Here is a 25,352-nt window from a genome sequence, read left to right on the forward strand (position 1 = left end):
GTCCAGCCCTGCCCCGCTTCCACTGCCCCTGAAAGCAGGCAGCCTGTCCGTGTCCGTCCTCAGCCTGCATCCCGCGCCGGCGGGCGCTGAGCGCATCTCAGGGTGGACTGTCCGGAGAGGCACAGATGCGAGGGATGAGATCAGCGGCAAGCAACCCACAGGGCTGGGCAGACTCCCATTATGCAAATCCCCGGGACCAGCATCCCTACATGACAGCGGATCCCCCTCTGCGAGGTGACTTGCACCTATTTATTTCTTTTCTGCCACGGGCTTACTTCTTCCCCTTTAATTCCCCTTCCCCTTCTCTGTGCTAGAGGAGAGAGGGAGAAAAAATGTGCCCCCTCTCTTCCATCAGCAGCAGCAGCCGCCGCCACCACCACTGCTCCTTTTGATGTTGTGCTGAGGCGTGCGCATGCGCCTCACATTAGAATTACTGCACTGGCCAGAATAAGTTGGATCTCTTCTTCTCTTCGCCGAAAGCCTTAAATCATATCAAAAGCTCTAGGCATGTGGAGAGTCAGGAAAAAGGGCTACGCCGGCGTGTGGTCCTTCCTCCCCCTGTTCCTGGCAGTGGTGTGTGCTCAGAGGTAAGTGGATGAGGCTGAGGGGGGCGAGGGAGGGGAGCGGGAGGGGGGGGGGTGCTGATCATTGTATCACTTTGCATTGTAGCAGGATGCCACTGCTCCAGGAATGTGCAGGCAGCAGGTCTCCTTGAGAAGGGGCCAGCATGGAGAATAATGTCCTTTTCCTGCTTGTGTTCCTCAGCGTCAACGAGCCCAGCAATATGTCCCTGGTGAAGGAGACGGTGGACCGGCTGCTGAAGGGATATGACATCCGCCTCAGGCCGGATTTCGGAGGTAATCTTGGCGGGATGGAAGCCGCTGCGGGCAGGGTTGCTTTAGTGGTTTAAGGTGCGTGTGAGATTTTGGAAGGAAGTGGCTTGCTCCTGGGTGCCCTTTTCCCCATTTCCATCCGGAGGGGGGTTCGGAGTTAAGCTTGGCTTAATGTGCAGGCTGTTCTAGCGGCACTTAAAGCGATTGCATGTTGATCTGGTGGCGAGGAGGCTGATTTATGCATTTCAGATCGGATTCCCATTTGTTTGCTATTATTGTTTGGCGATTGGCTGCATTATTCAACCTAGCCTGTGATGGGTCTGCAGCAAGCTCCTTAGTTTGCCGCCGATCGGTGTGCATAATCCCCGCGGCTCGCCTCCCGCAGAGTCGCCACAGACTGTACCTGCTGGTCCACGGCTCCACAAATGGCCCCTTTAACCCCCTGCGGGCTTCCACTTTCCCAGAGTTGGGGTGAGAATTGCGCGCAGCGTTTAAGCCACGATTTCCCCCATACCCTCCACCACCAAATATGCCCTTGGTCTATTAAATATCACACTTACCACGCACCGTGATGAGAAACGACCCCTCCCTCGCTCCCCCACCCCCTGGCTCTCCACCCTTCCTAAAATCGCAGGCACGAGGCTTGCTTAAAGTGATGGGAACATCTGGAGCGAGGGACCAATAGAGTTAAAGCCCTGTTTAAGTCAAAAGCGTCCTCCGAAAACTGCAAAACTAACCACTACCCCCTCCCAACAGCTGCACGCGCAAACTATGCCCACTCGACGCACACATCTTATTGACACGTGTGTGCATGTGCGCGTGCCAGCCTGTCTGCGTTTGTCTAACTGTGTTTGTGTGTGTGGGGGGGGGGGGCGTGTTGTGTGTTGGGGGGTGGGGTGTGTGTGGTGTGTATTTCGCATTCATCTGTCATCCATCACAATCAATTCATCCGCCTCCAGGGTGACAGTAGTTCAAGTGATGTACGCTGCGTGTGAGCACATTTGAAAGGTACGGCCGTTAAGGGGCGAGTGTCTAACGTTCATCGTTCTGCTGTGAAAGGGTTAAAAGTTCTTGGAGATTACAGTGCGGACCCTCTTGTCGGTTTGCAGGTCCCCCTGTGGCCGTTGGCATGAACATAGACATTGCCAGCATAGACATGGTCTCGGAAGTTAACATGGTGAGTATTCAATTTTGTTTTTACAAATAAATATGCAAGTACACAAAGGTGGTGATTAAACTGTTTTGACTCTTTATGAAAACATCATTTTGATTCTGACGGGAGTGAAGGGGAAAGTGGCCACTGTTCCCGTGCCAATGTGCACTCAGCCTTGATGTCCAGTTGTGATGGTTTAATAACAACATGTAGACACACTACCGCCACGCTGTATATAGACTGCCACCTTATGAATCAGGCACACCAGTGTGCATAGTTAAGAAAGGAAACAAAACACGACATCCAATGAACTCGAGTGAGACACAGAGTTGGCTCAAAAAATGCAGAACTTGAATCTCAGCGAATAGTCAAACAAACAGAAACCGGCAGGATTCCTCCCATTTTGCACGCTGATTGAGCAGCTGTCAGTGGGATGTGAGTCAGAACTCCGGCGTGCTCTGAGCTTGGTCGGTTTATTGGCACTCGGGCGGCTTAGCAGCTCTCGCTCGAGCCCTGTGCAGCGTGAAGCTGGCGCCTCCTTTTATACGCAGGGAAGCAGTGTGAGAAGAACATTCATTCCTTCGGCCAGGAGCGCCCCCTGCCGACGGCTGCTGCGCACTGCAGCGCACAGAACGCATTACACAAGAAAATGCCCCTGGATTCCCAGATGAGCTGTTCAGTCACCAAGACACTTCGGGGATTGATTTCCGCAGTTTCTGACGACTAGAAAACAGTAACGCTTTTGAAACGGCACCAGGCGTCTGTAAATTACTTTCCGCCCGCCATTTATCAGGGCCTGTTAACGCGCCACATCCTTATTCCCCCAACTGGGCAGGCTGAGCAAGCTTCCATGTTGTAGGCAGGGACTTGCCATTTGCTCTCAGAGGCGGCAATTGTTAGTTGTGGTGTACTAAAAAAGAATGTATCCCCCAACCGAGACATAAGTCGCATACAACTGCGGTGTCATAAAAATACCTACTGCGTTAATTTGAATTTAATTTAAATGGTCAACGTGACCTTTAAAATATCACAACATATATTTGTGTGATTCAACCCCCCCCCCCCCCCCCTTCTACTAAAGTGAAGTTGAAATAACTGTTTTAATTGACCCTGGGCCCATCGCCAATAGAATGCACTGCACCTAGAGGTTGTGTGTATGTGTATGTGTATGTGTGTGAGGGCGGTGCAGAGGTGGGACAAGCGGGTCAGGAAATAACGTTTCAGAAAACACACGTGAAGGAGGAATGGTGTTAAAATCGCCTCTTTGAATGCGCTTCCAGAGGATTCCTTTCAGTGAAGTTTTGCAATGCAGGAGTCTTGCTCGAGTGTTCTATTTTCACAAGATCACACATTTCACTTAAGTAATAGAACACAGCTTTTTCATTGTAGATCAGACTACGGTCCTTCCCAGCTTTAGCGAAACTCCATTAAGAGCCGAGTCCCCTAAGATAATTAAACGTTGAGTTTTTAAGATAATTAAGGGTTGATTTTTCTAACTTTTACTGTTAGGGCCCATGGCAATTGAATGGTTTTTTTTCCTGTTAGCTACGGTTCATCATAGAGGGGGTGGACTGCTGCTAACTACGAACCTTCCAGCCAGCAAGTGTGGCTAGTGGGCCCCAGCTAGTCATGTGTGATTACTCAAAGTGGTGCTTCTATTCAAGTCGGACAATCGCACAGTTCAGGATTGCTAGCCACATTATCACTCTTTGACTGTGATATGTAAATATCGCGATTTCTTTGCATGTCACTTAACGCCTGCATTTTTCTCTTGCCTGTGGCAGGTAGGAGACGCGAGGCACAGCGGCCTCTGAGGGATCACGCATTATGATTGCGTGAGCAGGCCCCTGCACCCTGGTCTTTAAGTTTCACCGATACCTAGTTAGCCCCAAGCTTTTTCTCCTTCAATGGAGGTCAAATCATTCCTGTCCGTGATGAGTGATGAGTTTACCTTCTCCACAGAGGAACGCTGGGATTTCTCACGGCAAACAGTCTGCACTTCAGCACACTTCTTAGCCAAGGGGCTTTCCGCCTGTCTGCTATCAGACGTTGATGTGCTGTTTATTGCATTTACTTTTACTATATTGACTTTCTTGTGTGAAAATCACAGCGTTTTGGTTATCATTTTCTTTTGCGTTATCTTTCTAGTATTTTATGATTGTTCAAATGCATTGTTCATCTGAAAATAGTCTTTCCGGAAGAGAGGCAAGCGTGGAGATCCGACTTTTAATCAGTAGAATAATGTAGTACTGTTCTGGGCAGAATGTCATGGTACTCTATACTCAGTGTGGTGTTTCTCTTGTGGAGATCCGACTTTTAATCAGTAGAATAATGTAGTACTTTTCTGGGCAGAATGTCATGGTACTCTATACTCAGTGTGGTGCTTCTCTTGTGGAGATCCGACTTTTAATCAGTAGAATAATGTAGTACTTTTCTGGGCAGAATGTCATGGTACTCTATACTCAGTGTGGTGCTTCTCTTGTAGGGAAAATAAGCAGTACTGTGCTAGGCATAACATGGTGGTGCAAATGCAGGGATCACATGGTGGTATTGGTGCACAAAGGATCTTGTGGTAATATTGTAGGTAGGTTTTCTAGGGCGAGAATAGTGCCAGTACTTACTTTGTAAAAGAATGAGTGCCGGAACCCAAAGCTCTGCTGAGAACCCCACGGCTGGTGCTACTGAATGTCAACATGTCGGATTCACCTCATTCCACTTTTACCCACCACCAGAAACTTTCTACCCCTTGATCTCACTCTTGCTGGTTCCTGCTTCCCCCCTTTGTGACAGTTTTTCTGTCTTCCTCCATCTTTCCACTTTCTGTGTTTTTGCCTCTGTTGCTCTAGGTACCTATCTGATGTTAAACAATAAGTTCTGGGCCCAAACATGACTGCAAATTGGCCTCACCAGCAAGAACCTGCTCAAATTAAACACTGTTGTACACATTTGAAGAGTGAATGCAAAGTTCCCGTTGTAGACAGATTGAGTTGGTACATTTTAAGGCAGAATGTGATAGTACTGTTGAAAGCAGCATTTAGTGGTTACTTTGTGGACAGAATGTGGTGGTAGTGTGGAAGGCAGTACATGTTGAGAGTATTATGTGTATAATGTGGCCTCACTATTTTGTAGAATGTTAAGATGCTACTGTAGGTCCACTATGTAGCTGAACAAGTATAGGTTGATGATTCTACTCTTTTAGGTAGAATATGGTGATATATTTGTATGCAGAATTAAGTGACACTTTCATCGTCAGTATGTGTGGTGTGGAGGTAGGCAGAATGTGGTGGTATAGTTCTTGGACGCATGAGGTGCGACACCTGAAGAAATATGGAGATGTAATAGTGGTATTTTTGGCAGAATGTTTTGGTAAGTTTTAACCAGAATGCAGTGGCACTGTTGTATGTATGTCGAGGTACTGTTGTAGAGAGAATGTGATGGAGCTCTTGTTGACAGAACATGGCTGTCCATTTTAGGCACAATGTATTGACACAGTTTCAGACAGAATATGTTGGTTCATTTCAATGCCTGATGTTGCTCTACTATTATATGCAGACTGTGGTGGCAGTTTTAGGCAAAATGTGGCTATACATTTGGAGGCTAGATGTGATAGTTAATTAATAGAGAGAATTTGTGTAGACAGAATATGGTCGCACTATAGTAGAACGAATGTGGTGGAACCGTTGTTGGCACGGCACAAGTCCTAAAAAAAGAAGTGGGGGGATGCTGACGTCACGACATGAAGTGACGTCACAAAAGGTGGCTTGCACCATCAGACTCATTGCCTTCCCTCGCTCACCCCTTAGATGCGATTGCATCAGAGAAGCCAGAGCGTGAGCAGCTTTCTAAATGAGCTCTGATCTCGCCCCAGAGAGGCCAAAGAGTGAATGTGTGGCTCCATTTGCTCCAGCAATCGAGCTCCCAGTAAAATAAGTGGGGGGACGCCGTCCACCCGCGTGGTACCCCGACTCGAGCCCTGGTTGTTGGTAGAATGTGGTGGCTCAGTTTTAGGAATTAAGTGAAAGTTATGTTCTCATTAGAAAGTGTTGGCACACTTTCAAAAAGCGTGAGGTTGTACTGTTACCAGTAGAAAGATGTGACATAATGTGGCGACCCTGTTATCGGTAGAATGTAGAGGCACAATGTCAGGCTGTATGCGATGATCATGTTGTAGTGGGAATGTGTTGTTACATTTTCAAGCAGCCTCTGGTGCCACTGTTGCAGGAAGAATGTATGTGGCGTCACTCTTCGCTGGTAGAATATGGTGGTTCAGCTTTAGGCACGTTATTTTGTGGTGTTTCAGGAAGAATGTGCTGGTACAGTTGTGGTAGAATGTGGCAAAACTATTACAGACAGAAAGGGGTGCTGATATTGTCCACAGAATGTTTTGGTAAAGTTGTAGGGAGGACGTGGGTTGGTATTGTAGTCACAATGTGGAGGAACAGCTGGAATGTGGGTTATGCGGTTATGAAAATACATCTCAGTATCTGCTATTCAACTGGTTCTTTGGGTGTGAAATACTCCTCAACACAGATATAAATATTACAGGAATGCTGCTACTGGAAGGCGGTTCTTGTTTAGTGCTTGCTAATGTTTCCTTAATGACCCAAGGTTCTCGAATTAATGACTATAACCACCCACTGCATTGTTTTCAAGGGTGGCTGTATTTGTACTAATGCAGTAGTTCATTAGCATGTTTCTTTGAATTAATACCATTTTGCTTGGCATGTGCATTTTTTTCCACAACGACTAAACATTTTCAGAGATGTCATTTTCTGCACATTAGACTTTTGTATTTTGAGCACCAGGTATTATGAGCTTTGTTGCTAGTCTGTGATTTTGTAATTAGAATAAAATAGGCTGACTGAAGAGCTATAAAACAAAAATGTTACAATAAAAGCACAGAGTGCATCTAAAAATCAAGAAAGGGTCATATGCAATTATAGCTTGTTACAAAACCAAGTAAGATGCCTGTGCACCACAGGTTGAGCTTTAGGGAACTGCAGCCAGAATGTGGCACGGAAAAGGTGTTGGCGACACATAAAGCAACAAGCGATTTATTTATTTGATGGAAAATAGTCGGAGTTTTATATTCGATAGGTTAACTGTGAAGGGTTTTCTTTTCATTTGTTTTCAGGGATTGATTTCATAAGGTAATAAAGGGTTCTGTACTTTGATACACGTGTTTGAAGTGAGTGGTAAAACACATTCCACAAGTCAATTTCTTTATCATTTATTGAATAAACAGTTTACTCAATCCACTGTGTGCTCGCTTTATAATATTTGGTCAAAATTAAATTAGTCTGTTTTAATTCAGTGTTTTCCCTTTAGGAAGAATCCATGTTCTTGTTAATCGAGGACCAATGGCAAGTGTGCCAAACAGACTGATCAGTGAGGCGTAGAGGCCTGTGTCCAAATTGTAAGGTGAAACCAAAATGGCCTAATTTTGCTTAGCATCAACTGATTAGAACAGTCTGGCTATATTCTGCTCATTGGTGATGAAACTACATAATAGTTTCATTTTACCATCAACAGTAAATCTTGTGGGCTCGAGTGGCTATTCCTACCTCAAATATCCATGAGGAATGTCAGGGATGAATATATCTCATAAGGGATACCATATGGCAATAACATTGCATCCTCTACATCAGGTTTCTCCAAAGTTGGACCTTGAGGGTGGGATCTAAGGCAGATTTTTTGCGTATCCCCATTTAGATAAATGTAGTTATCTTAAAAATTGGGCGTGGATCCGGCTCTCCAGGACCGATTCGGAGAACCCTGCTCCTCATGGACCTAACACCACATTAGAATGTAAGCATGTAAATACTATTCTTAATTCAAAGCGGGTGGGGTCTTGAAAAGTAGAGCATAGCAGTTCACAATATTTCTAGTAAAACAAACTGGTGCAACGCGAGGGCTCACATGGCTGGTCTGCACTTAAGTGCTTAAGGGGTAGAAGAAACTGATCGATGGACAGAAGCCACTGGGCCTGCTTTGCAGATATCTCTTGGATTTAAGCCAGGTGGAATGCTAAACACTTTAAAAGAAAAACAAAGTATCTTTAAGAACATCCAGTCCTTATTCAGAATCCGGCCCTATGATCCCTCTGCATGACATACCTGATCCTGATAAACTGGCCCCCAACCTGCCAATCTGCTGCCCTTTATAGATACTTGAAAACAATGAAGTCACATCATCCTTCAAATAGCTAGCAGGCAAAATATTTCAGCGATTGAGGCTGTTGGTTATAGAGGCCCCCGATAAATGCTGTGTCACTTTGCTTATGAATGTAAGAACATTCTTCCTAATTTACAAATGACAAAATCAATTTGAACAATATTAGCAATTAGTGATACCTATAACAGATCAAAGACGAGCAACACACCAAAGTTTCTTTATTTTGGGAGGTGAAATTTGGTTTTGCCACAAAGGCAGTTTTGTAGCATACACAGAACTGAGTTGGTTATAGAGAGAAAATCAGATTTAAGTGTAACGAGCTATCACCATCAAAGATTCTATACCTCCAAGAGCCCTCAGAGAGAGAATTTTAAGACTCAGGGGCGTAACACAGGCCCCCGCAGCCCAGGCGGTGCGGGGGTCCTCTAGCTCCAAGGGGCCCCCTCGGCACTGCACTCTGGCCAGAAAGCTGATGATTGAGCCCGGAGTAGGCCCCTCTACGTACCGTGCAGGGAGGCCCCCTCAGTTTTTGTTACGCCAGTGTTAAGACTGTCAATAAAGGCAATGTTCTCTTGTACAGAAAGTGTCCTGCCCTTTGCATGTTGACTTGGTAGGGTTCAAGGTGTAGCCACTATGGTGTCTTGCCAAATGTAAATGTAAATGTAGTATACTTGTAAAGCGCACAGCTGCCCCAGCAACGGGGCGTCCCGGCGCTGTATAACTCTGGGGAACCCGTCCTGGCTTTCCCTGTGGGATGGTCCCTTGCTGGGAGTCCCCAAGGTGGAGCCAGGCATCCCCGGAATTGGTGGGGCCGTTGTGGAGATTAGGCAAGCTAATGCCCAGAGTTGCCGAGTGGAACCCCTGATTAGAGTAAGCACCGAAGCGAGAATGATCGAGTCCGCTGACCAAGGTCCACGACCCTGCCGCGTCGGGAATTGAACCCTGGTCCCAGGCTGACTTCTGCTCTCAGGCCTGCCGCCTCTAACCAGTGAGCCACACTACTCCACGAGTAGTGGAGCCAAGCCAAAGCTATAGAGAATGTGACACTTGTGATGTGGTTGTATAATCCTGCATAAGTGATCATTATAGTAGGTCACTGTTGAAAAATCTAGTAGAAGATTGCTTAGACCTGAACATTTCCTTCCCACCATACAAATCTGTCTTCTTTCATTATTGCACATAAACTCAAAACACTGAAAAAGATCTGTTTCACTTGGTAGTCTTAAAAGACACGGAAATCAATTTAAAACTGAATTTTGGCAGTGCAAACATGGGGAGTTGTGGAGATAGCTTTAAGCACAAAGAACTTTTGAGCACTTGCCAAAGATCATGTTTGACGTCTAGCTATGGGATTAAACAGACCTTTCAATGTATGTTAAAACTGTGCCTTGAGCACATGTCAATTGACATTGGAATGTGGCCCTGAAAGATCATGATCTCTTAAATGCAGACAATAAAAGCTCTCTGGAAGGGGCAGGTGTATAGCGCTCGAATAGGGTACAGATGCCTGCTCTTGAGTAGTTTGTTCTGCTTTTAAACAGGCTTTGTAAATGCCTATCTTCAATCAATCAATCAGGATTTATAGAGTGTGGCTACTCACCCGTTAGGGTACCCAGGTGCTTGCAGGCCCCAAAAGCTTATTGGAACAGCCAGGTCTTGAGGTCCATTCAGAATTCCGGAAGTGAGGTGATTGTCCAGAGGTTCGTGGGGATGCTGTTCCAGGTCTTTGCTGTGATGTGGGAGAAGGAGCGTCATTCACTTCTACTTTGGTCGATGCTGGGATTATGGGCAAGTGAAAGGGAGGAGGGGCATAGTCTTCTTGATGGTTGGTGGAAGTTCAGGCAGTGGTTAATGTAGGTGGGTCATTGGTTGTGTACAGCCTTGTGTGCGTGGGCCAGCGACTTTAATTGGTATCTCTTCTGTACATGGAGTCAGTGGAGTTTCCTGAGGTGGGGGTTCATCGTGGAAGGACAAGGACGATTCTGGCTGCAGCTTTCTGTATGGTCTGATGTCTCTGTAGAAGGTGTGCGGCGATTCCTATGTAGATGGCATTGCCATAGTCCAGTTGGCTGTTAATGAGGGCTTGTATCACGGTGTGTCTCGTGTCTAGGGGTAGCCACTTGAAGATCTTACGTAGCATGCACAGTGTGAGGAAGCAGGCTGAGGAGACGGCGTTGATCTGTGATTTTATGGTGACCTGTTGTCAATGAAGATTCTGAGGTTTCTGGCATGGTTGGAGGGAGTGGGCACAGGTCCTAAGTATGATGGACACCAGGAGAAGTTCTATGTTTTGCGGCTGTTGCCAAAGACCAGTACTTCCATCTTTTCTGTGTTCAGCTGCAGGCAGCTGTCCTTCTTCCAGTCTGCAATGTTTCTCATACATCTGTGGAAGTTAAATCTGGTGGTGGTGGGGTTGTCGGTGAGTGAGAGGATGTGTTAGGTGTCATCTGCACAGAAAATTATGTTAAGACCATGTTGGCCTGTGGGTCATATATGTGTTGAAGAGCGTATTGCTGAGAGATGAGCCCTCCTAGGGTTCAGAGGTGGAAGGTGGTAGATGGATCCTCTGGGTTCTTCCGGTGAGGAAGGAGGTGATTCATCTGAGTGGATCTCCTTGGATGCCGATGTGGTGGAGTCTTTCGATCAGTGTGTGGTGGGATACAGTGTTGAACACTGCCGAGAGGTCAAGGAGGATCAAAGCTGCTGTTTCTCCTTGGTCAAAGAGGGTTCAGATGTCATCGGTTGCTTTGATCAGGGTGCTTTAAAACTGTGATTGCTGCGGGAGACGTTGAGTAGCTGGTTTTGCTCCAGGTGTGTCATAAGTTGATTGTTGATGTTCTTTTCCAGTATCTTTGCTGGGAATAGAAGCAGGGAGAATGTCCAGGTGTTTTTGAGTTTGCTGGGGTTGGTGGAGGGTTTCTTGAGTAGTGGTCTTACTTCAGCATGTTTCCAGGCATAGGGAAATGTTGCGGTGGTGATGGAAGTATTGAGTAGGGAGGTGAGTTCTTGGCCAAGTCTATGGTTTCCAAGGTTGAAGTTGTGGTGTGGGAATGGAACTATGGAAGCTCCCAAGTGGATGGAATTCATGGTGGAGGTGGTGTCCTGGGCGGAGAAGAATGTGTGGTGGTCAGTGTGTGATTTGTGTCAACTACAGTGGTGGCTTATCTGTTAAGGAAGTCGCAGTTGTAGGTTGCAGTTTGAAGTTTCTGCATATGATTGTGATCTTGCTGTGGAAGAAGTGGGTGAAGTTGTCACACAAGTCCTGTGAGGGTGTGATGTTGTTTTCACTGGCAGCCGGGTTGTAGAATTCCTTAACAATGTTAAAAATTCCTTGATATTGTTGGTGCTGGTTTTGATTCATGTGGCAATGGCTGTCTTATTTACTGCCCTCAGCAGGCAGTGGTAGAGGTAGAAGGAGGACTTGAAGGCTGCCCAGTCGGAAGTGTCCCTTCTGGTGCACCATCTCCTCTCCAACTGTTTGCTGTCTCTTGATGGGGACAATGCTGTCTGTGCAATTGGAGATCCCGGTGTTGAAGTAGTTCACTCCCTGTTCACTCATCTTCAACAAACAGGCTTACTAATAGTTATTAGCATACTAACAAAGCCATTAATTCAAATAAATACATAATTATACATGCAACCTCAATTTTACTGCATGGAGACAAGAATCACGATTTCACACCAATGTCAATGGTTCCTTTGTTCTCTTCTAGTACTCACAATATAAGAAATTCTTTATAATCAAATATGGACCCCTTTACTTTTTCTTTTTTTTGTTAGACCTCTTTCGTCTTCGCAAGATTAAAAGACATGCCATTTCTCTTTCACTGTTGTTGGAAGAAAGGTATCCCCTGCTAAAGATAAAGGTTCCCAAGGCACAGTAAAATATAAAAAATTGCAGAGAAAAATACTGCAACCTAACTTATTTTATAAATTCATACAAAATGTATAACTCAGAGAAGGTCAATATTCTTTAAGTTCATATCTTTATTAACCCCTTCGACGCTCATGACGAGCTGGGCTCGTCATGGCGTAGCCTCCTCGCACGCTCATGACGAGCCCAGCTCGTCACGTAAAGTGCGCTTTCGCAAAACCCAGCGTACGGGCGGAATTCCGCCTGCACGCATGCGGTTAACAGTCTAAATTAGACACATTCACAACTTTATATGTGTATAACAGTGTCTCATAAATCATTATTGATTAAGCATTCATTCCACGCATACCATCTCTCAAACGTTCATGTTCAAAACAAGGGACAAAAAACATAATTCACATCGATTGAATACCCTATGTTTTACTTGGAAATTCATATACTTTATACTAAAGGCACATAAAGTATCAATTGTGTCATTTATAATCGATTATGGATATCAAATTATCATTGTTTTGTATACAAAAGACATATCTGTGTCATTGTCTTGCCAGACATTAATGATTGTGTTTTAAGAATGAGGATGATAAATTGAGCATGAAGGTATGAGAGATGTTATGTGTGGAGTGAATGTTCATTGTGCATATTATATTTGAGAGTATCCTATAAAGTAACGTGCAAAAAGGATTTATGAGACACTGCTATGTACATATTAAGATGTTTTTTTTCTAATTTACACTGTAATAAAGATATGAACTTAAAGAATATTCGCCTTCTCTGAGCTATAAATTGGGTATACATTTATAAATAAATGAGCTAGGTTTCCAGGGGGTTATTTACAATTTCTCTTTCCCTGTACATATATTTATCAGGGCTTTCCATAGACTACAGAGTTTATAAGTTTAGAGGCTTTCGGTGATTTATTTGTAGATACAGAGGTTTGTTTACGTCCCTTAGGTTTGACCAGGTCTGTGGGAATGTCCTTGTTACTGTTTTCACAAACTAGATCGTTTGCTTTATACCGCAGTGCATTTTCCTGACAGCAAGGAGCAATATTTGTGTAATGAGGTAACATTCTATTCAAGAATGTATATGCTCAGCTCTCTCTCAGAGGTTTTGCTTTCTACCCTTACTGACGTTGTGAAAAGCTGGTTTTACCAATTACTCATCTCTTCACATCTCTACTCATCTCTCCTAAATCACCCCTCAGTGGTGCAAGGTACAATTGTTCTAGGTAATCCAAGAGTGAGGTGCTGCAATACAATCTTAAATGAACAAAGGGTTGAATTTTTGTCTTGACGTTCTGGGATGAACTATCTGATCTCAGCAGTAATTTGGATTAACATCAAGGTATATGCAATTGGAGATTCAATATTTTGTCAACAGTATATTCCAAGAAGTGTGAACTGTCAATGACAATAGGATTAAAATCAGTGATGTTGAAGGACTGCAGAGATGTTTATGAATGCATACGAGAAATGAGAAGAAACTCAGGTGCATATTACCATAATTATCGCTAAATGGGCTTAGCGAGTTTTTTTAATCGGCAAACATCGCCGGATATTATCACAGAGATAACGTGCTATTAGCAATGTATATCTCGAAAGTGATAAAATATCCGGCAACAGCGGCGAAATGCGTGAATATCGCTGAGAATACAGCGATATTCACGCATTAACGCCGATAGGTTCTTAGCCATAATATCCACCTCCCATTGGATATAATGGCTAAAAACTGGTCTGAGCAGGCGTTAGCTTTTGGAGATATTCCCGCTTAGCGCGAATATTTCCATCGCTACGCCTGCGTTGATAATAGGCGATAGCGATGTTAGCGACTGTGTTTAGTCGCTAACAGGTTGGGTAAGCCCCCTTTGCATGTAATTAGCGATAAATATCGCTGACATGCAAAGCGGGCCCCAAACCACTCGCTATCGCCTACAAGTTGTCGCTAACTGCTGTAAGCGACAGCTTGCTAATAGGGCGATAGAATTATCGCCGCTTAGCGGCCAAAAACGGCCCCATAAGCGGCGATAATCTCTTATCGCCCTCCTTGATAATATGCCCCTCAGCTTTTAAAGGTAGTTTTTCAGTTGGTGAGTTCTCATCCTGTCTGAACTATAGGTAATATTTGTACAAGATGTATAACATTATTAACAGCCGTAATCATTCGAAAAGCTGCGCATTATATGAATATTGGTAGTAAAAGACCTCTAATGACTCCAAAAGTTGTAGGTAAAGATTACTTGGATTCATATTTGTCTTGCTCAGTGAGGACAACATCTGACCATCCATGGTAATGCTAAAGATATGTGCCTGCTCTGAATATGAATCACCTACCATTGCACAAACTATGTTTTTGGCTGATAAACACAAAATAATCATTCATAACATTGTTTTAAAAAGTAATACTTATAATCTTTAATTATATATCGATGTTCACAATGTATTTGCTTCCATTTTGTAAACACATAGTAATGTGGTGAGCCATTGTAAAACATGCCAGGGTGCATGGTATGCAAACATTACCAATTAGGACAGGTGACATAAGTCTGTGCCAAGTCATTCGCACATGTCCCTTTTATCTACTTGAAACTTCAATGTTATCCCTGTCTGTAGAGCAGCTAGATTCCTCACTGCTCCAGGGCGTTGTCTACGGTGCTGCTCTTAGGTAATATCTCCAGATTTCAGCCTGCCTCGCGAGGCACAGCTTTCCTGTGTATTTTCTGGGACTTGGCCAGGAAATTAACAGCACAGTGACAGTGGTAAGTTCTTCTTACAAGAAAAAGGCTCCGTTGTATTCTGAGACTAGATCTATATATGCATAGAAGTGTGAGGTATAACGGTCTAAGATTGCTAATTATTCAAGTTATTTTTGCATAAGAAGATCCTTGCTGAGGTCAAAATGGAGGTCAAGAAAAGTAAAAGCATCTTAACTATCAGCAGGCAAGCATTGGAAATATACACGTGAATTGTGTGGAAAGGGTGGAATGGTGAAATGAGGTACAGACGGGGAATACAGGAGGAAATGTGATGTAAAAGAAGATGATGACTTGAGGCGATACGGCAGGAGGAATGGAAATAAAATGAATCATTTTTGGTGAAATTCCAATTGCAGCAATACACCTCCTTCATGATATTTTAGAAAGTTATAATGCTTTATAGGAATACAAACAATAGATTCATGAAGTATGAATAGAAAATGAAAGCAGACAGCGTAAAGTTTGAGCATGAAGGGACAAGCAGCAACGGGTACTCAGCCGTTGTATTACAGTGCACACCAAAGCCATTCCGATTGTCTCTAACCCCATCGCCACGGGGCTCATTCCCCCGGGGCGGAGGGGGCCGCGCGTGGCGCCTCGGTGCTGTTGACGACCTCGGCTCGTCATGCAGCACGGTGGCGCTGTGCTGATGACGTGCTGAGCTCGTCATGGCCCCGCCCGCTCAATGGAACGCCCAGGACAGCGGGAGGAATTATCCCTGCGTGAGTGTTCCGCGGAAGCCATGATGAGCTCAGCTCGTCATCAGCACAGCGCCACCGTGCTGCATGACGAGCTCAGCTCGTCATCAGCATGGAAGAGGTTAACTTTCTTAGAGCTGAAGTGAAAAAAAGGAATACAAAGCTGCCCTAAACCCCCAAGGGCAAATTCACAAGGAAGTGGCGGAGAGAGGCATTAGCCTTCTTGGCTTAACACCTCTCTCTGCCACTTCGGAAACGCAAAGCTGCACTATATTCACAAGGATATGGTGGAGCCTTGGTTTTCCCCCGACGCCAACGCAGGCACCCTTGCACCAGAGCGCAAGTGTGTCTGCAAACATGGAAGTTTGTTTATGTACAAGAAGGTGTCCCTTCCTGCACATAAACAAACCTAAAATGGCAGTTTGTAACTTACATGTGTGCTGTTTCATGCAGCACACATGTAAGTTACAAAGCAGCGTTTAAAAAAAAGTTTTGTTCATGTACAGGAAGGGACACCTTCCTGTACATAAACAAACCATGGCATTTTGCATTTTCCATGTGTGCTGCACAAGGCAACTCACATGGAAAAAGCAAAAACGAGGAGAAATAAAGCATTTCTCCTCATTTCGCCAACGTAAGACCAGGGTTTAATTTTCATGGTTTTAATTTTGGTGCTACCTCCCATTTATGCTGCCCTTGTGAATAGGGGGCAGTGTCAAACTCAATGGGTGTTGCGGTGGAACACCCACCACAACACCCACTGCACGCCCCTTTTACGCTAAACACAGTGTGAAAGGGAGCCTCATTCACAAGGCAGCATTAAGCCATGTTAATTGGCTTAACGCCGGCTTGTGAATAAGGCAAAGGTCTTATCACCACCACAACGTCATGACGTTGTGTTGGCACTAGGGGCTCGCGAATATGCCCCATAGTTTCTCTTAATTGATTGATTGAAACACCCTAACACTTTATTTACCTTTTCTTCAAACTTGCCTTGCCTGCATGAGAGATAGCTTTATAATTGATACTCGCTTATTTTAGCATCATTGTTGCTTCCTTTGGCTGTTCCATAATTCCAAGGTGCAGTTTAGCCCTGTTGTCGTCGAGATGCTCCAACCTTTCAGTACTTGCGAGTTGTGCCGCAAAGCCTTTTTGGCATAATACAAATTCCAAGCACAAAAGGATCTCTAACCCAACACCTTACCGTCACCTCTGATGCTTCCAGATGCCATGAAACCTTACGCTGGTGTGTCCTCTAAAAGGAAGAATAATTATTCTACCACTTCCTTTGTGCTGAGCAGGAGCAGCAGGGGTAGTTTTAGTAGTAGCTGGTAATATTCTTGACCACGTCTTTGGGTTGCGGTGCGGCTGGCAGTTACTCCCTTCACCATCCAGATGCCAGCTTTGGCTCACAGTCAATTCCGCTTCACAGGTTACAGCTGAAAATTGATTACCATCTTTAACTACAAAACTGTTGGACTCAGCTTTTGTTGGGTCCAGGCACACTATAGAGCCACAAATCTGAAGAAAATATGACTCTTAACTTTATTTTCGATCAGCACTTTCGAGGGTTTCAAAAGAAAAGGGAAACCCCGAAATCCATAGTGACCTGGATAAAGTAGTGACAAGCACATTAATTCACATAGCCCTACAGATGTCCACCTCTATATTAAAAAGATACCTCACTGTAATTATTTATTATGTAGCTGGCATCAACAAATGATAAAACCTGTCATGTTGAATTACATTGCCGTGGTGCTAACATCGAGAGGCCATGCTAGCCTTCCAGAGACTGTCACATATTTTCTCCCACAGCAGAAACTCATCTAAATGGTCTACCTCTAAGCTTATTATTTATGGATCAATAACTCAGTTAAATTGTGGAATGTGAGGACCTCTAACATTCATGCCGGTCATTTTTGAAGTGGAAGCATCTTCAAAACAATTTGCAGTATTTTTCACTCAAAACGGAACAAAATATGAAGGAGATAGTACTGTTCCTTGTGAATGTGTACCTAAAATTCCCATAGGTCCATAACATGCCCACTGTTTACAAACTTTGTTCCTCTAATGAGACGATACATTTGAAGAATGTTGGCAAAGGTATATGCTCTGGTCACCTCTTTATCTAAAGGGCTGCCGTCTTGCATTATCCTGGAATACACACCCTCCTGGACTCAGTACAGGCTGGTCACATGGCAGAAATGAGCACAGAAATGGGCGATGAAGTAAGATGGCAGTGCCATTGGCATTTAAATTCTCACAATCTCTCATTAACTGCATCTGACTCCAATGACCATCCGCTGCTACTCTATCTCTTGGCATAGATGGGCATCAGGGAGATGCACAAAAAAAGATTACTCCATTTTTTAAACCTGCTCCAAATGTACTTCCCTAGACCAGTGCCCTGAGAAGGTCAGCAGGGTTCAGCCTTTTCACTTTTGTTGTTTATTAATTTAGATATTTGGTCATCTATATGTATTCACTTGTAATTAGATTTTTAAATGTACAAGAAACAGCTTGTTCTGAGCTTAAAGAATAAGCCACACATTGCCCATTTGTGATCAGGTGGTGGATGCAAGGAACCAGGTAAATTAAATCAATCTAAATCATAATTTCTCCTGACTACTTCGAGCCATCAGGTTAGATTGTATGTGTCTATGCCCTGAACCCACATCTGTGTAAGCAATCCACATCTTGTAATAGACTGAGGATTTTCTACTGAGGTTGTCAGTAAGACTAGCTTTTAACATGGTGGGCTTTTCTGTTAAAATTACCATTTTGCGTTTGCCTCATTGTACAATTACAGTCTCACTTTTATGTCTCCTAACATTGAATTGTGGTCATTGCGGGCTGTTGTGTCTGTAGCATTAAGTGCAAGTCTTGCATTATTGGTCAGCATGGACAGTCGCTATCAGTGCAAAGAGTAGGTCTCACTGGAGCTTCCCATTGGCAGTTGTTGCGAGCACCAGGGTTTTGGCATAAACGTGCCCGTTTGTAGTCATGAGGAGCCCAAACGTCCCGGTTTACACCTTTTCTTTTTTGACGAGTTTCCACTGATGCCTGACAAAGTCCCACAACCTGGGGGCATTTATCCAGGCTCAGGACTCACTCCAGCAGAGGCCAGCAGCAGGGCTCAGGCAGATCCAACCAGGTTTAGGCAAGTCCAGTTACAGATGGTCAGCTGGGCAGTTGCATGGAGTCCTCTGAAGCTTTTTTGTCAGGAGGTCAGCCAACTGACCTTTGGAGCCACTCTAAGTAGCCTGCGATCACAGTAGGCAGGTCCAAACTTTCCTCTTTGAACAGCAAGGCTGTCCTTCAAGCAGAAGGGCAGTTCTTCTGGCAGCAGAGCAGTCTGTCCTTCTTCTGAATCTTCCACAGGTCCAAGAGTGGTCCGATGAGTGGCTCTAGAAGTCCAATATTTACACCTAGTGCCAGCTTTTGTGTGGGGAGACTCTCTGTTCTAACTTCAAAACTGATTCTGAAAAGTACCTCCACGTCCCCTGGCCAAGGCTCCAAAGTTTCTGGGGTGACAAAAGACTGGGCAGGCCTGGTCTCAGGTAACTTTTTGTACTCTGTAGGGAAAAATGCCTTTGAAGTGCAAGTGGTGCTGGGTAGAGATGGCTCATACTGTCCACAACTAAGCCCCCCTTTGGCTTACTGGAAGCATACACAAACCCCAACAGCAGAGCCGTTCACAGACATCTGACCAAGAAAACTTGCAGAAAGGCACAGTTGGTTGGGACAAGAAAATGCCAATTTTCTAAAACTGCTGTTTTCAGAATTCTGAGTTAAAATCTGACTTTAGCATTAAGTCGGATTTTAAATTACAATGTATTTCAATGTCACAAGTAATATCTCTATCTGCTCCCTTTATATAGTTAGCACTTATTAACTGTAATAAGGTAACCCCAATGTATTTAATGGGAGAGATATACATTATAACAGGGAAAACACTTCAGGAGTTTTTCAATGGCAAGACATGTAAAACGTAAGTACATGTGCCCTACATTTTCAATACAATGAACCCTGCCCTATGAACCATTAGGGCCTATCTTATGAGTGTCTCATAATTATTAAAACGAGGGTTTAGGTCTGGCAAAAAGGTTTAGGTCTGGCAGAAGTTAAAAACTGCCTACACATGCTGCATGTATTACAGTCTATTTTAGTGAATGGCACAATGAGTGAGCTGCCCACTAATAGTATTTACATTGCAGCCCTGGAACTGGTAGTGCCATTTACTAGGGACATACAGGTAATTTAAATGTATCAATTAGGTGTAGTTCATTTTCACCATGTTTGAAGGAGAGAGCACAAGCACTTTAATATTGGCCAGCAGCAGTATAGTGCAAAGAGTCCTAAAGCAGGCCAAGCATGTAAGGTCTAACGCCTGCCATCACTGTGACTGCCTGGCCTTGCTTTTACTGTGATACGTCCCTGTACAATATGCTCAAGAGGGAGTTCATCTGCAACACAGACATTACAGTGTGTTCGTTTTAAATGTTTTATTGGGTATATTACAATAAACTACAAATGTAAACCATCATAGTCATATAGCTGTAAACATGTCTATAGGCAAGAGAAAATAATTATGTAACATGTATTGTGGAAAACCAATACAAGGTAAATATACGTGTTGTTATCTATTTGAGAGTATGAATCAAAAGAATGACAACAAATGTAACAAATACAAAAGGAATATTAAGCAGCATAGATATATCAAAACCAGATTTTGAAGTTTGCCACCTGTCCTGCTTAGATTACTATAGTAGTCTATGTAATGTTCTATGTCGAGCGACCCTTCATTTGTATAGGATATTTCATCAGAGTTAGGGTTGACACATGTTTTGCATGAGAGTTGAAGGCGAGTAATTTCACTGTTCACAGAGGGGTTCTACTATTGACATATCACTGCGCTATTTATTCAAGAGAGATTGTGAAGGAAGGTGTCCCATATTTCTTTGAATTTAGAACTTTGGTCATTCAATTTATAAATCAATCTTTCAAAAGGGCCAGATGTGGAATTGCTTCAGCGGCATTCCAGTTTAGTAACAACATATGCTCTTCGGGCTCATCAGTTACGCTTCCCCGTCAGTTAGTTGTGGACAATGCGTTTTGCATCATAGACAGAAGTGAAGTCATTGCTTCATATGTAATATACCTTAAGCTGTTTGGTCAATATCAACATCAGCAACGCACCCTAAAGGAAGAATGGGTATTGATACCACACTGCAGAAAATGGTTGTGTCCTTTCAGCCAAAACTAAGATCACCGTGTCATCATTGTTGTGCCCATTGCCTGCCACATGATGAAGCCATCGTCAAGCTACAAATCTCCATATTATCTCATACATGCTTTATAGTATACTTTGAGGCCCTGCGATATATGAAATTATGGTAATCTCAATACATCCATAGCAAATGATATTCAACTTACAGTCTATGGAGAGTAAGACATCATCCACTAATCTAACTATGTTTCAACCATTAAAGGTTTACGGCCAAATGCATCATTGTTGCCGTTTGCGATTTCTTCATTGCGAAAATTAAGGAATCGCCATTGAGAAATCGCAAAAGGCTATGCATTAAGAAATCGCAATTTTTTTGCGATTTCTTAAAATTCCTTAATTGCGATTCACAATTTGCGAATCGCAATTAAGGAATCCCTTCCCATTGATTCCTATGGGCCTAGAGGCCTATAGGAATGAATGGGAAGTCATTTTCAATTTGCGAATAAAAATTTGCGAATCGCAAATTGAAAATGCAATTTCAAGGAAAGCAGGGGGGGTCCAAAGGACCACCCCTTGCACCCCTGAAATAAAACTTTAAGTGCATTTTTCACCCACACATGCCCCAAGGGCATGTGTGTGTGTAAAATGAAACTTTCAAAAATGCACTTTTGTGCATTTTTGAAAGTTTTCGCAAATTACCATGAAGGTCAACTTCATGGTAATTTACCTCTCCCTATTTGCGAATTAGCAAATTTAAAATGTTCATGCATTGCATTTAAGAAATCTTAAATTGCGATTTCTTAAATGCAATTGCAATTTTAGAAATCGCAATATGATTGCGATTTCTAAATTTGCGAAAAACATGATGCATCCCAATTTTGTCAATTGCATTCACAAACGGCCGAAAATTGCGATTCGCACCGTTTGCGAATGCAATTGACAATGATGCATGTGCCCGCTAGAGCCCTATTTTGGGTTTGGCAGGTGGGATATCCCTCAACATTTGGCAATAATCTCAACTGCGTGTTACGAGTGCATGAGCTATAATGCACTGTTAGTACGGAAGACAGCACATCTGTCAGGTTTGTTATCAATTATCTCATTTGTCAAACTCTAAATAAGGCCCTTATTAACGCAATACCAATTAAACCTGCGGAGAAATATCAAAAGCTGCATTATCATAAGAGAGTTGTAGACTGTGGGGAAGATGCTATTGCTAGCCTTATTGGTCTAGGAGAATACCCTTTAGATTTGTCTTCTTAAATCCACACGTTCCCCATTGAAAGGCATACAAATGGAGCCTCCATACGGACCTCAGGCATTATGCTATAGTATGCTATAAATCCTTTAACTGGAGTCCTACACGTTCTGTGCTTTTTTTCTTGACTCCATGTAATAGATTTCTGCCCTAGCCCTTGTTTTTGTTCTTAAGGCTCCGCCCACACATCCTAAATGACCTTGTGAGGCCTTGTTATCTGACCTGTTATTTTTTAATACACCATCCACTTCATCTTATCCCCAACTGTCCGTATTACTATCAGACTTTGTTTCTCTGGCGACTTCTACTATATGGGTTATATATGCAGGCCTAGACTTGCCGTAGTGGGCTCAGGGCATTTCCGAGGTGATCCGCCAGGGTGCGGGCCGACTTTGGACCCCTGGGATGCCGTATTTGTTACCAGGGGCTAGTTGTGCAATGTGGGTTCCATGTAACAAAAAGCAGCTGCAGGATTTTCCACAAGCAACAACCCCCTCCTCCCCCCCCCCTCCCTCCCACTGCGGCAGGCCCGACTCAATTGCCAGGGCCGGTTGGAGTTCTCAGTCCGGCCCTGGTCCTATCTGTACCATAGTATAGTACAAGTTTTATACTTGCTGCTGCTCTTTACTCCCTCCAGTCATGCGAATCACAAATTATTATAGTATATTTGCTTGTTAATTTAGATTATAATCTGTCACCATATATCATTCCCAATGTTATCAGTTCTTGCTACACTCTCTGTGGCCACAATGCACTGTGCACACTGGGCCAGATTGTCTTAGGCTTTACCCCATCACAAAGTACAAAAAAGTTATACAATGGTACCTACTTTCCAGCACAAAATGTATTTTGTGCTGGAATGGTGCCCCTGTGTCACAGTGAAAAGCACTGGAGGTGATCTTTGCACCATCTGAAGTGAAAGGGTCATTACTGAGGCATTACATAGGCAGATCAGGGCAAACACCCACAGCTTTCGAGATAAAGCCTGACCCATTATGATTGCTAGACTTGGTTTTTCATCAAACTTGGTAAATCTGCTCTGTAAGTACTGCTCATAATAATTTACTTTCCTCTGCACGAATGTGACCTATCATGTTTATATTTTTCTCACCCTCCACTATGTGCACAATGGTATAAAGTGTTGTCCTCCTGCAGCGTCAATCTCATCTTAATTATTGTATGGCGTCCCCCGGTGCACTGAGCACTGCCTCCCATTAGGACCTGCTCCACTCTCCAAAACAACACATTAAAGCATCAATTGCTGATTGATGCAGTGATCCTAAAAATAACTTTTGGAAACAATAAAACACATTTGCGTTCTGCAGAGACAGAAGCAGTACACTGAATTTTCACAAGAGCATACTTCATTTAGATTCAGAGTATCGTGTTCTATCTCTTAACTTGGAAATGTTTCCACGAAATAAGAAGGTGACATCATGGCTTGCCTCAGGATTTGATGCAAACTTAATTACTCTTGCAATTTCATTTACATTTTCTTTTGTTGTTAATCAATCCAGGGGCCATTTGGGAATTAAAAAATAGACTGTAGGGGCCAAATGATGTTGTTTTCTGGAAGAAACTTTCTGAATTAGAAAATTAACCTCAATATTCTTTAACTTAAATATTCTTTGAACTTTTTTAGTGCCCTGCACTACAGGAGACCAATACCTTTGCATGTGTTTCGTGCATTGATGAATGCATCAGTTAAGCACATCATTTATCTATGCATCCATCCATGTGTATATTCTACATCATATTATGCATTACATGACAAGGCAGCGGCAGCGAGAAAGAACATCTCATAGAATAACTTGAAGCCGTATTTGCAAGCAGGGAATGAAAAGCCACATCCTTCTGTCATAAATACATCCACGGACAGTGACATTCTGAAAAATAATAATTTGGCATTTGCATTTCAATATTATTGTAAATGCACACAATTTTCAGACAATATTTTATTTTTTAAGGAGCGTCCTTTTTATATGGTAATATTATACCAAAAACACTGGGGAAATAAACTTACGAGTTTTCATTGTATTATTAGTATTAATGGTCTTTTGATGTGATGGTGACGCTGTTTTCCACACGTTTCCACACATTCCTAGTAAGACCTTTTTTTAAAAGGTATAATATACCTGAAACTAACGTTCCCATTTACAGTGTCTGTACTCAGTTTTTCATAGATAAAATATTTTATTTTACGATAACGAAATGCAATTTATTTTATTTTATAGTGACGTTAGGATTTCTGCTGTTTATCCCATTCAAGCACTTTTTAACCATAGCTCCTTTTTAAGTTTTTCATTCGTAGGAGCTACCCCATTTCATCAGCTGCCCTGTAACCCAAAATCGGAAATGGGATCAAAGGATGACAGGAAATTACATTCTGCAGATCTGTTTCCTACCAACATTGGGGCTTCCCAAAACAGCCAAACCTCTAGTTTTATCTACTAATCAATGGACTGGAAAAACAATCATTTTATTTCGGCAGTACCCTATTTGCAGAAAACGTCAAATGATTTTGTCAACTTAATTTAGGGAGATTATACATGCGATGACTCTAGGAGCAACGCCTAATGAATTGTGAAAAAAAACATTGAGGTTTATGATGATTTTAGGATGGTAAAGAGAAATGCTAATATGATTTAGTTGTTAGATAAATATATTTAGTGGAATACTCTATTAAGATTGTGTTTAAAGAGGCACGACATGGTCAATAATCTTTTCAACATTTTGCATGCTTTGAAATATTTCCTTTTAGCCGAGTGTGAATGCCGTGACACATTTTCCGTTAGCTCTAATTGACTGGCTTCTGCTTGAAGAATAATGAAACTGTAGAAACTATGATTGATGAACAGAAGAGAAATCTGCTTCCACGTGTAAAAACAAAATCGCGCACACGCATCCGCTGACTCGCTTCTATTTCCACACATCTCTCTACTAGCACAGTGGCTACCGACATTTTGTAGCTTGAAACTCAAACATGTTCTTGAGAAAAGCAGCTTGAACGGGAAAAATATAAATAAAATTAGGTTAAGTGCACAAGAATCGCAAATGCAGTGCTGGATTTATAGCAGATTAAAAGGCACATGGCTTGTGGCAGAAAAAGCTATAGATAATGTAGGGTGAATATTATTTATTATCTGTGGAGAGGAAAGGGCAGGGTGGATGGCTTGTAATGACAAGGGCAATCTGTATGTCACTTTTTCAGGTCTTGTCTCCCAGATAGCATAAGAGGTCTGTTGTTGAAAAAACATATTGTGAATTTACAGTGCTTACCATTCGTTGGCTTCATTGTCACTATCATTTGATTGTGTTTTATTTGTTAACGTGTGTGGGCTCTCCTCCTTCTTTTGTTTTTCCCTCATCTGGAACAT

The 25,352-nt window shown here is 43.1% G+C and overlaps 1 protein-coding gene across 2 annotated transcripts in view; it reads left to right on the top strand.

Moving 5' to 3' along the window:
- Positions 1-507: 507 nt before the first annotated feature.
- The window catches only part of GABRB2 (gamma-aminobutyric acid type A receptor subunit beta2), a 933,998-nt gene continuing 909,153 nt past the window's right edge, over positions 508-25,352 (top strand). For both annotated transcript variants that reach the window (XM_078653411.1, XM_078653410.1), the window contains exons 1-3: positions 508-587; positions 766-857; positions 1,943-2,010. In XM_078653411.1, the coding sequence (XP_078509537.1) occupies positions 508-587; positions 766-857; positions 1,943-2,010 (240 nt within the window). The remainder of the gene's footprint in view (positions 588-765; positions 858-1,942; positions 2,011-25,352) is intronic.

The sequence above is a fragment of the Lissotriton helveticus genome, chromosome 7, assembly GCF_964261635.1.
Source record: "Lissotriton helveticus chromosome 7, aLisHel1.1, whole genome shotgun sequence".
NCBI lineage: Eukaryota > Metazoa > Chordata > Amphibia > Caudata > Salamandridae > Lissotriton > Lissotriton helveticus.